The 12,018-nt window shown below is 36.7% G+C and overlaps 1 protein-coding gene across 3 annotated transcripts; it reads left to right on the top strand.

Annotated features, from left to right (window-relative positions):
- Nucleotides 1-548: 548 nt before the first annotated feature.
- LOC150019844 (myb/SANT-like DNA-binding domain-containing protein 4) lies at nucleotides 549-11,551 on the top strand. 3 transcript variants are annotated; one of them, XM_090268080.1, is made up of 3 exons: nucleotides 549-623; nucleotides 9,046-9,531; nucleotides 9,878-11,551. In XM_090268080.1, the coding sequence occupies exons 2-3, from the start codon at nucleotides 9,070-9,072 to the stop codon at nucleotides 10,451-10,453; spliced, it is 1,038 nt and encodes a 345-aa protein (XP_090124206.1). In that variant the 5' UTR covers nucleotides 549-623; nucleotides 9,046-9,069; the 3' UTR covers nucleotides 10,454-11,551. The 3 variants fall into 3 exon arrangements, with proteins under 3 accessions (XP_090124206.1, XP_090124204.1, XP_090124205.1); XM_090268078.1 differs by having other exon boundaries at nucleotides 8,918-9,531; XM_090268079.1 differs by lacking the exon at nucleotides 549-623 and adding an exon at nucleotides 644-696 and having other exon boundaries at nucleotides 8,918-9,531.
- The last annotated feature ends 467 nt before the right edge of the window (nucleotides 11,552-12,018 follow it).

The following is a 12,018-nucleotide window of genomic DNA, read 5'->3' as shown; positions in this document are numbered from 1 at the left end:
TGCCTAGATTTAGCTGTAAGAAAATCACCGGTGACATTGGCAAAGGAAGCCTCAAGAAACGGTTGAGGCCAACCTAGGTTGCAGCTGATTAAGCGGAAAGTGATGCTGTGCTAGGAACCGACAGAGCAACGCCACGGTCCCGCTTCCTCTGTCCTTTCAAAAGTTAAGGGTCAAGGACAAGAGTAGAGTTTGAAGATGGAGCAGCCAATATCCCAATCAGGCAGAACAACAGAGCGGGCTGATCGTTAAACGTCCAACCCTTTCCTAGAGCGCACTTGACTGACAGAGCTGGGCGCCAAAGGCTGAGCGCATAGTGGGAGGCCGCGAATCACAAGGGGGAGGAACTCCAGGGCACTAACCCGGAACCGGTTTGGGAATGGACTCCCATTGTGAGGCCAGACCTGGGGCGGGCCGTCAGCCAGAAGGGCTGTACCATCCAGGCCAATGGACGAGCCGCATCGAAAGAGCGACAGCAGTTCCACCCAATAGGTAGTGGCAAAGTGGGGGGCGGGAAAGCAATAAGGCATCTTTTTTTCCTATCCCCTTAGAGGCGACTGGGCGGAGGTGCCGCAGGGTCGCAGGTGTGCAGCTCGGTCCCTGAGGACTTGGAGGTTCCTTGGACGGTGGGTGCGTTTGCAGCGGGGAAGGTTCGGACAGGGTCAGCGGCAGGTGGCTCTCCACCCACCCTCAACACCGGTGCGAGCTCTGGCCCTGGCTCTGCGTCGTAGCAGGACTACGACGCTTGGGAGAAGTACCAGTGGGGGCTGCAGCCTGACCTGGGAGGGTGGGCAGGGCCCAGGATGCTGAAACAAGACTGCAGAAGTTTGCCGACACCTGGTGGGGACTCTAATTCAGTATCTAGAGAGAGGACTCTCTTTCCTGGTTGCCCCATTTCCCACCAGGTGCAGCCGCAGCGGCAGCATTGTGACCGAGTCAGGTGCGCCCCCTCTGCCCCCTGCTCACGGGAGGCCTGGGAATTCAGTTTTCCTGGATTCTTCCCAGGGATTGTGGCTGGGCTGTCCCAAGGGAAGCAACAAGAAGGGAGTAAAGGGTAGTTTATTAATCTGATAACTGATGACCTTAAGTAAACTTTTACCTACCACAAGTTTTAGGAAAGAGCATTTCATTTGGCAGGAAAGTTAATTTCCTATAACAGCGATTTTCAACCTTTTTCATCTCACGGCACACACAAACTTATTAAAATTATGTGGCAAATAAAAAAAAAATTTTTTTGCTCATGTAACCAAAAAAAGGTATAATTTTGATTCGTTCACACCAGACAGCTGTTGTTGTGCTGTCATTTTTTTTTCCAATTTTAGAATCTAAGGGGAAAGAGGTCAGTGCCCTTGACAGAATAATTAGGTATTGCATGTTTTAAAAAGCACACCGGTTAAAAATCGCTGGCCTATGAGAATATGGGTGGCGGGAGGAAGCTCCTAGATTTTGTGGTGCTTTTCTTCTTGAAAAGGCTAATGAATTTACTCCCCTGCTTCTCCCCCCTCATTTTTTTGGAACCAGAATTTACTGCCTGATATTACTTGGACCTTTTAATTCTGTCTTATTTTACAATATTTAGGAACTTTATTCTCCAGTGTTAGTTCTTGAAAAAAAATTACCCAGTTATATAATATGCCTTTAGCAGTACATCATCTTCATAAGGATTATGTAAGTGAACTACTTATTTTACTAATTTGCAACCAGTAAAGAATGATTGTAAAATGGGATTAGGGAAAATGGCTGTTCTCTGTTTCCTGGGCATGGAAGATCTATAAAGTTTTAGCGGTTGTAACTATCTGTAAAGGTAGGATGACCACCAACTTAAAAGTGATAGTATTCAACATCTAAAATAGCATCTTTTCACATTTTATGTGGCATTATAGCTCCAGCACCAAGAGTGTGTGCCTGGCATATAATAGGACCTCAACAAATATTTGAGTAAATTAAATTATTGGGTAATGGATGACAGAAAACCTAAGCTCTGTTTTATGAGTACCAAAATGTAAAGAAGAGGACAGGAAAAAAGCACATTCCTGAAAATAGAGGTTAGTTTCTATCCCTACAAACATAGCTACCAAATTTAAACTCAAGGTGCATTAATTTTGAAACTTTCTAACATTAATCAGAAGCTGCCAAAGGAATTTTACACAATCCATGACTGACTAGAAATCTAAGATACATCCTAATATCAATTTCAGTGAGGTTAAAACTGTGTGTTAAAGTGTATTTGGTCAATGAAATAGTCCGTCAGTTTAGAATAGAACAGGCAGGGACAAAGGGATACCACTTTTGTGAGGTAGAGGTATGGAGTTATAAATTGTTGGAAAAAATAGGACATGCAAATAACAATGACTGCTGCCAAAATTTAAAAACTATGTTGACTCAGGCATAGTTTTAAGGGGACTGTTATTTCTGCCAGGTACCAGTAAGTTTACCATAGTCAAATTACTAAATTGATCTCATAGTCTCAGAGCCGCAAAATCTAGTGATGAATATCTGCATAAATTAGGATTCTCCTGACAACTGTAATTATTTTTATTGTATATATTTTATATATTACAATTTGTATATTATTATAGTAATATTGCCTCTATAAAGAAGGTAATCTGCTTGAATTTCAAAAATATGTGAATTTTCACAGATATTTTTCTCTTGTAAGTTTCCTACTAGCAAAGTATAGGGTCTTACTAAGCCAACATTAAAGATATGCTGACATTTGGCCCCAGCCTAATTTTTCCCCTTTATTACCATCCCTCATTCATCTGATTTATAAAATCCAAATCAAATGTTGATTTCTTCTGCCAATATCCTTCATCCCACCAAAAATTTGTCCTTTTTTTGACACCAGTCTATTTTGTTGGTACTTCTCTTGTTGCACTTTTCATATACTCACATTTATTCAGTAAAGAAATATTCACTTCTGTATCCAAACACTTTACTAGGAAATGGGTAATAGTTGGTATCCGTTGAGGGCTTACTATATGTGAGTTTCTTAATTGGATTAAGAATATATGGTTTAATAAAATATGTTAAATTAATCCACCTTTTGTTTTTGCTTTACTGTGGCTACTAGAAAAATTTTAAATTAGTACGTAAGTGGATCACATTTTCCTATCAGACAGTGCAGTACTAGTGTAGATCCTTGTTACCAAAGGTGCAGTTCAAGGACCAGCAGCATCAACATCATTTGGAAGTTTGTTAGAAATGTAGAATTGCCACCTCTCCAGCCCTGCTGAATCAGAATCTCATTTTAAGATTGCCAGGCAATTTATAAACATAAAGTTTGAGAGACACTACTCTATCAGTATCTTCAGAATTTCATAATTTTTTAATTGTAGAAGCTGGTAAGTTTTCACATTCACGATTCCTTCTTTGACTCTTCATTTCCTTTATAGAATCATTCCTATGCGCCTAATTTTTTTTGTTTTCAATGAATTCCTCCACATCTCTATACTTTTACATCTACATTTTAGCAGTCATCGCTTCTTTAGTTATATATGTGAATGGAATTTATATATATTCATGGAATATGTAATACATTATGTGTGTTCATAAGTACATGTATGCTATTTCTGGAATCTCAGGAAATGATTAATATTACATTGGTGGTCGAGACAAATTTTCACCTTGTTTTGAGCCTTTATATAGGTTTTCTAACCATATATGTGTATTTTGCTTTTTTAACGTCAACAAAGATTTGTGGGTATTTGTGGGACTTAAAAAAAAAGTGTTTCTGTAATAAAAATCCTTCATATGTAAACTTGTAACATAATGTTAATTGCCTCAAAGTAAAATAAAACCATTGTACCCTAGCTAACAAAGAGCTACATGGTTGAGACTGAAATGACTGCGTGTGATCCCTAGAGTTTGTGACTGGGCAGAGTGAGGTAACTTCTTGTAGAGAATAGCATATTCTGTCTATAAATGTCCCTAAGTTGAAAATTGAGCTTCTTTGAGTGTGTACACACACATAGACATACATACATATCACCTTACTGATTTTGTTGGCTTGATTAACTCTAGCATTTGCACAGGAATAAGGTTGCATTAAACCATATTCATACTCTCATATGGCATTTATCACATATATTACATTATGTGGCTGTAGTATAGTTTATTCATCCGTCCCCTATTGATGAATATTTGTACTTCTCCCATGCTTTTGCCTTAAAAATATGATAGTGCTTTGTAAATGGTTCAGTAAATAAATAGTCCGAAACATTTTATATCTTTTGGAAACAAAAAGTCATCCTTAATACATGGTAAGTATTTAATTTGATAGGTAATTTGATATGACTTTAAGGATATTTAACCTGCTGATTCCATTTAAAAATGTATCTAATAACCTGTTCATCGTTGGCAATACTGCCTAAGTACCAGTATAGCCTGTTGACTTAAAATTTTCTTTTCAGCTTTTGTGTAACTTGGTTACTGCTAAGTTCTTTGGTATTGTTATAGGGTGTGAGTTTATCCAAAGTTTTTACTTAATATTCGTAAGCTGTTTTTTGCCTATATCAATTTGGGCTGCCTTTTCAAGCGTATGCTTTGCCCATAGAAGTTTCAGTTTTGCTACCTTACCTCCCTTGAGTTACTTTCTTTCACATTCTACTCTTTCCCATCCTCCAATCATCTTTTTATTTTAAGTTATAGTTTTACCTCCTACTTGTTAGGCACAGTGTTATGTATTGAACATAGCTACCTTTCTCAGATTCACATAGTGGTGGAGCAATTGGTAGAGGAAGCAAAAAGTCAAGTTTTGACTTAAGTAATTCCTTGAAATATGTTGCAACATAGAGACTAATGAAAAGCATATTTGGGCTGGTTTAATTATTTATAATTCCATTTGTTTCAGTTCTCTTTTTATGTGGCTTATAAACATTGTACCTCATGAGTATTCTTCAGTCTCCTCTGGAAGAAAGCTGAATACTTATGTAGCCCATCTGAGTACTTGAATTATAATACAAAAGGAATGTTAGGCCAGAGTGCTAATTAAATGTAGTCCCCTAAAATTACAAATCTTCAAGAATATTCAGTAAATTGACATGGGATCAGGTGTTAAACATTAAACTTTCTTAATTTTTATTAGGTAATATTTGAGATAATGCAAAAATAATTAGCTGTAAGTGTACTAGTAATCCAGCACCCTGACCCCTTAACAAAATAAATTTTAGTTTGTAACATTTGCCCATTTCTGTGGTGTAAATACTGCTATCTTGGCCAGTTTTTCTAGTTTCCAACATGACATCATTGAACGTGGAGTTGGGAAGGGATGTGCACAATTGACTTTTGCCAGCTCACACCAGCAGGTTCCAACATACCCGTAATTATTGCATATATGTTATGAAGCATATATGCAATATATGTACCCATGGACCTACCACTTGACTTAGGAACTAGAACCAATAATAATAATAATAATACCAATATTTTTGTGACCTGCCTCTTTCCTTTGTCAAAATTATTTAAAGAGTTTGCCTTTGATGCAGACATTGCAAATTTACGTAACTTGCTTAGTGTCTGTGAAGAACTATTCTCTATATTTTAGTAAATCCTTTGATCCACAGTTTCTCTATGATATGTCACTATTATTTTACAATGAAATTGCACATAGGGATCTTAAGTCACTAAGACCACACCGCTAGGAAATGGAGAGCCAGGTTTCTAACCCAGGGGTCTGACTTTGTGCTCATAACCACTACACATACTGTCTCTTGATGCTTTTAATTTATGAATACATTTGCTTAATAGTCTAATGACAAGAGTCTATATTTGACTATAAGGGTGGTATTTACCTAAGAAAAGATCAAAAGTGCTGTGTCATTGACCATATGTCCCAATTTCGTGGATTTCAATTTTATTAAATATCTTGCGAAATTTTGGAAGTCTACATTAGAATTGGTTTGCTTGCTTTTCTTCTTTTTTTTGCATGCTTTGCTGTTTTTATGGGAGTGTGAAATTGATAGTGATTTTTTGAGAGTTCATTTCCTGCTCTTGAAATTTTCTTTCTGACATGCAGTTCAGCATGAAGTAGCTGTTCAGAAGATGGCATGAATGATTGGAAACAAAAAGATAGTGATGTGCATATTTTTGGTGATGTTATTAGATACATACGCAATCAGTAAAACAAAGATACTGGGAACTTGAAAAGGAAAATTTGTCTAAAAGTTTAGTGAAATCATAATAAAATACCTTTCTACTTGAGTTTAGAAATAAGGAATTTGCATCTGCTTTTAAGTCCTAAACTGAAAAGGCTCAACCAATGGTAACAAATATTTGTGCATTTTTCAATTAAATGTAGTTAACCTTACTGAATTGTTACGTTTTGCTTCAGTAGAAGATATTATTTGAATTGCCAATTACTAGAGAAATGTTTTTCACATTGATAAAAATTTTAAATTGGCCGATATTAAAGTATTTAAGAGAAGAAACGATGATAGAGTGGAATCTAACTGGCTGAAGTTTTGAGATGTTTTTCTGCTTATCCACAGAACTTATCTAAACCTTCCACATATATAAGAATCTGCTCTTTTTGAACATTGTCTACTAAAAGACTTGAATCTCAAAACTTAGTAACACATTTCTAAGATTTAGCGATCACAAACTGCTTATAAAGTGGAAGGAGGTGTAACCTAAGGGAACATGGATGTAAGTTCTGTCATTTAACTGGCTGTGGAGTGTGCAAATTATTTAACTTTCCTGACTTTTATTTTATAAATAGAAATGCTGGTATCCATATTCAATACTGTGGTGGGGATTAAATGACAGGACATGAAGCTTAGCAGGTATTTGGTATTTTTTCTTCCATGTTGGTAGGAAATGTTTATGATAACACAGTGATAGAGCTGGAAGCGCCCTTAGCGAGCTCATCCCACCTTCTCATTTTGTAGGGGAGGAAAAGTCAGCTCTGTCACAGTGATCGGTGAGTGAATTTGAAGTAAAAAACATGGTTCATGTATATAACCTTTACTCTTTCTGAGCTTTGTCTCCCATTTCCTACTTTAAAAATCTCTTTTCTAAGGAAAAAACTCAACATCATTTCCAATTTCCTACTGTTGCTTCCCATAATGCAAAAGCTAGATAACAGAAAAACTACATTTTCCATCACCATTGTGATGAGGGATTTGGGCTGTGCTGTACATTAGGCCAATCAGATGCGCTTGTTTCAGACCTGAAGTCAAATTGTGCAAGTGTTGGTGTGTTAAGCTTTTGTCTTGTGCTGGGGTGGGTCTAGTCCAGTGGTTCTCAAATTTTAGCATGCATTAGGATCATCTGAAAGGTTTACTTAAGCACAGGCTACTGTATTAGATCCCACCCCCAAAGTTTCTGATTCAGTTGATCTGGGGCAGGTCTGAAAAGTTTATCTTTCTAATAAGTTTCAGGTGCATATATCCTTTTTGATGCTTTGACAGCATGAGTTCTGGAAATTGGAGAAGCATTCTGTCTTGTATCCATCTAAGAGAAATGTTTACAAGAGGATCTTTCCCATTCAGAATTTATATTAAAATTTTGATATGAATACTTTTAAATTAATTTCCTGGAGTCTCCAAGTATAATTACTTGCCTATATCATAATCTTCAACTCTGCTGTTAAAATAGACTACGAAATTACAAAGTATTGAGAAATTATTCAAGGAAAGGCAAATAATTCAAAGCATTAATTAGAAATAAATACAGCATTAAACTTTTGTTTGGTGTTAGAAACTTGTTTAGGTGGTTTGGATTGAAGGAGGGGGACAATAACGGGGAGAATATGGTGAGCATTGAGAGACATAATTTTAATGGCAAACCATGAAAATGTGCATTGGTCTCCATACGGTTTAACTATTATAATTTTTTTTCTATTTTAATTGCTGATCTTTTTCTTTAACTGATAGGTGGGGTGGCTGGGGAAAATCTTTGCCATTTTTATGTTACCCTTTTACATCTGTTGTTTACAATATTTTTATTGTTTTGGGAAATTTTATTCCAAACTTAGTTTATGCATAGGTTTAACCTAAAAATGAGTTTTAATTATTTGGGAAATAATAAAATACAAGTAGTTGTCATTTTTTTGATCAAATTACATTGCCTTAAAGTTGTTTCTGAATTTTATTGATTTTGTAGCACAGCCTTTCAATGTTCCTCTAATATTATTCTACAGAGTCTGAATTTCTTTTTTGATATTTCAAACCTAGTGGTCATTTTGGCAAAGTGGCCCATCCCTTCATTAAAAAACTTGATGGTGTTTTTTGTTTTAAATAATGTACAGTAATCCCTCTCTGTATCTCAGTTCACTTATCATGGCCTCACTGTATTGTGGGATTTTAAAAAATATTATATTTAATTATTTATCATGGATTTTGCTCTGTATCACAGGATTTTGCAATACTGTATACGTATGTTGTTAAAGTTATGTAGGTTTAAAAGTGTAGAATATGTTTAAGAACATAAGTAGTGTTTGTAAAAGTGTGGAAAAGGTTAAAAGGGGCTGGAAACGGTTTCTAAGTGTGTGGGAAGGGTTTATAAAGCCTTAAAATATATATAAATACTAAAATAAGTGTAAAGTTCCTACTTCGAGGATTTTCACCTATCGTGGGGGAGTCGAGAACATAATACCCGGGGTATGTGAGGGAATACTGTATATAGCCCTGACAGGTGTGGCTCATTGGTTGGGTATTGTCCTACAAAGTGAAAGGTCACTGGTTCAATTCCGGGACACATGCCTAGGTTGTGGGTTTGGTCGCTGCTGGCCGGGACAGGTGCAAGGGGCAACTGATTAATGTTTCTCTCTCAGATCGATGTTCTCCCTTTTTTTTCCCTTCCCTTGCCCTCTAAAAAAAAAATAAATAGAAAACAATTTTAAAATTGTGTATATAGCTTATTGGGTTGAAGTACATTGCAGAAATTACAGGTCGACTGATTTTTACTTTTTTCTCTTTAGGAATCACCCAGCCTGCTTTTGCTACTAATGAACAGAAAACTGATTTAAACTAAGTGCCAACAAGGGATTGTTCTTGATTTTTGTACCTTGTAGCATTCTTCAAATTCTTGTCATATCTTTTCTTACAGTAAAACTGCATTTAAGTTAGAAAAATGAAGCAGTTGAAAAGGAAAAGGAAAAGCAATTTTAGTGTTCAAGAAACTCAGACTCTTTTGAAGGAAATTACAAAAAGAAAAGAAGTCATTTTTTCCAAGCAGCTCAATACAACAATTAATGTGATGAAGCGAATGGCTTGGGAGGAGATCGCACAGTGTGTGAATGCTGTGGGAGAAGGAGAGCAGAGGACAGGGACAGAAGTGAAAAGGAGGTACCTTGACTGGCGAGCGCTTATGAAGAGAAAGAGGATGAAGGCAAACATTAAGCTGGTTGGTTCTGGGTTTCCCCTTCCCTCATCCGATTTAGATGATTCTCTGACTGAAGAGATAGATGAAAAGATTGGATTCCGAAATGATACAAATTTTGATTGGCAAAATGTGGCAGATTTTAGGGATGCAGGTGGATCCTTAACCGAGGTCAAAGTGGAAGAGGAAGAAAGAGATCCCCAGAGTCCTGAGGTGAGTATTAGGCTATGAGCCCTTTTATTCATTTAATTTCTTCAGTTCTGATGTGTGACTTAATTAATAGTGTAGGAGCAGTTAAGAAGTTCCCAGATTTTCAAGCTAACTTAAAATTAGCATATAAAGCCATTCCATTTTTTCTTTACGTCATTAATCTCTTCACTTAGATATACCTCTCCTGATTATATGTTAGTGACATCAGCTAATTCATTATAAATATTCAAAATTCAAAGTAAATGGTTTTGTAACCTCAATATCAAAAGATTTTAAGAAATATTTAGACAAATTAACAACCATGAAATAGAAATAATACTGAAAACTTCTTTTCTCTTTCTTTTTTTAGTTTGAAATTGAGGAGGAAGAAGAAATACTGTCATCAGTCATACCAGATTCCAGGAGGGAAAATGAACTTCCTGATTTCCCGCACATTGATGAATTTTTTACTCTAAACTCAGCACCATCAAGGTCTGGATATGATGAGCCCCATTTGCTTGTAAACATAGAGAAACAGAAACTAGAGTTGGAAAAACGACGGCTGGATATTGAGGCTGAGAGACTGCAGGTAGAAAAGGAACGGCTGCAGATTGAGAAGGAGAGGCTGCGGCATTTAGACATGGAGCACGAACGGCTTCAGCTTGAGAAGGAGCTGCTGCAGATTGAGAGAGAGAAGTTGAGGCTACAGATAGTCAACACAGAGAAACCGTCTTTGGAAAATGAACTTGGTCAAGGGGAAAAGTCCATACTTCAGCCACAGGACGTAGAAACAGAGAAGTTAAAACTTGAGAGAGAACGTTTGCAACTGGAAAAAGATAGGCTACAGTTTTTGAAATTTGAATTGGAGAAGCTGCAGATTGAAAAGGAACGCTTACAAGTAGAGAAAGAGAGACTTCGAATGCAGAAGGAAGGACATTTGCAGTGATTTCAATAGGTCTCCATTAGCAAATGTTTGTAAACCAGAGGTTTTTCTCTGTAACAGATAATATGAAAATGGTCGCAGGATTAGCTGTCCCCCATCCTCACCCCCCATTTAATGTTGATGTTTTCAGTAGGAAAAGATAGTTATATGTGGGTAATTATATACTTAAGTAGTACATTATATAAAAATTATGTGCCCTAGCATAAACAGTATAGCAGGAACTATTGTGCTGTACTCCTTATATTAGTAAGATTACATAAGCGTGTATAATCTGTGTACTCAGAATTTACAATTATGTCTGAGAAATTCTAGCTCAGTGGTTCTTAACTGGAGGGTGATTTTTACCCCCAGAAGACATTTGGCAATATTTGGAGACATGTTGGGTTTCAACACTGGGAGGTGGGGTGGGTTGCTGCTGGCATGTGGAGGGTAGAGGCCAGGGGTGCCTGCAGCTGGCAGCGAACAGGACAACCACACAAAAAATCATCTAACCGAGAATGTCAGTATTACTGAGGGTGAGAAGTCCTATCCCAGCCTGACTGTACCTCTATAGCTTTGTTTTGTAGTTTCAGAATGTTAAAACCTCAGATATTTATGTGGCCAAAAGACTTTATGAAACATTACAGTGTAGTAAATAGAATTTGGGAAGTGATGAAGATTATAGGTTACAGGGAACATCAGAGATTGTCCAAAGTAAGTCATTTTGAAAAGCAGTTGATTCATCCAACTATTGAGGCTTTAGAAGCAATGCATACTTTTAAAGCTTTGGTCCCCTTCTTGGAATCCATTTTCATAGTTTAGATGTAAAACTTGTCATTTCAACCATGTACCGAAAGCTTCAGGTAAATGAATGGATTGAAGCTAGTGTAAATCAAAAATGGTACCAGTAGTCCATGAGCTTGAACTCAGTGAGTAGTTATTTGATTATTAAGATAAATAATAGTAGCTTTTTGGGAGTAGGTGTGGGGATGGGGGGAGAATGTCCTCTGAATCATGATGATGATGATGAAATAATGTTAGTAGCTGTGTGTTAGGAATTAGGGAAGCATTTATTGCACACTATCTGATCCAATCTGTAGAACAATTCTTGAGAGTATAGTATCTAATATTCCTTTATTTGAGGCTCAGAGAAGTCGCACAGTGAAAGAAGTCTCACATATTCTGTATTTTGTCTTTGCCCCTTTCTGAGGAACAGAGTTTTTATCTTTGGTATTTATTCTGAGACCAAGGACTTGCTTAAGCTGGTGATTTGCCTTCAGTCCCCTGAAGGTGCTTTTTCCACAATACAGGTGATTCTAATGCACACTGAAATTGAGGATCACTGCACGAGATCACTTTGTATTTTCTGATTTCCAGGGCTGATATGTATGTAGCTTTAATACATCTCTTCTGTTGACAGATAACTACCTTGATTCTGCATTTGTTCTTTGTTAATTTAAGAATGTCTTGAAATCATATGATACTGGAGTATGGGTATACGAGGAAAAAATATACTTCTGTTTAGTTACCTTGACTTTGAAATAGTGTTATTTTTCTATAACTGAAATAAATGCTTCTACCCTAGAAAT

Source organism: Furipterus horrens, unplaced genomic scaffold, assembly GCF_987537825.1.
Source record: "Furipterus horrens unplaced genomic scaffold, mFurHor1.1.pri manual_scaffold_2, whole genome shotgun sequence".
Classification (NCBI taxonomy): Eukaryota; Metazoa; Chordata; class Mammalia; order Chiroptera; family Furipteridae; genus Furipterus; species Furipterus horrens.
This window is presented reverse-complemented; position numbering and strand designations above follow the sequence as displayed.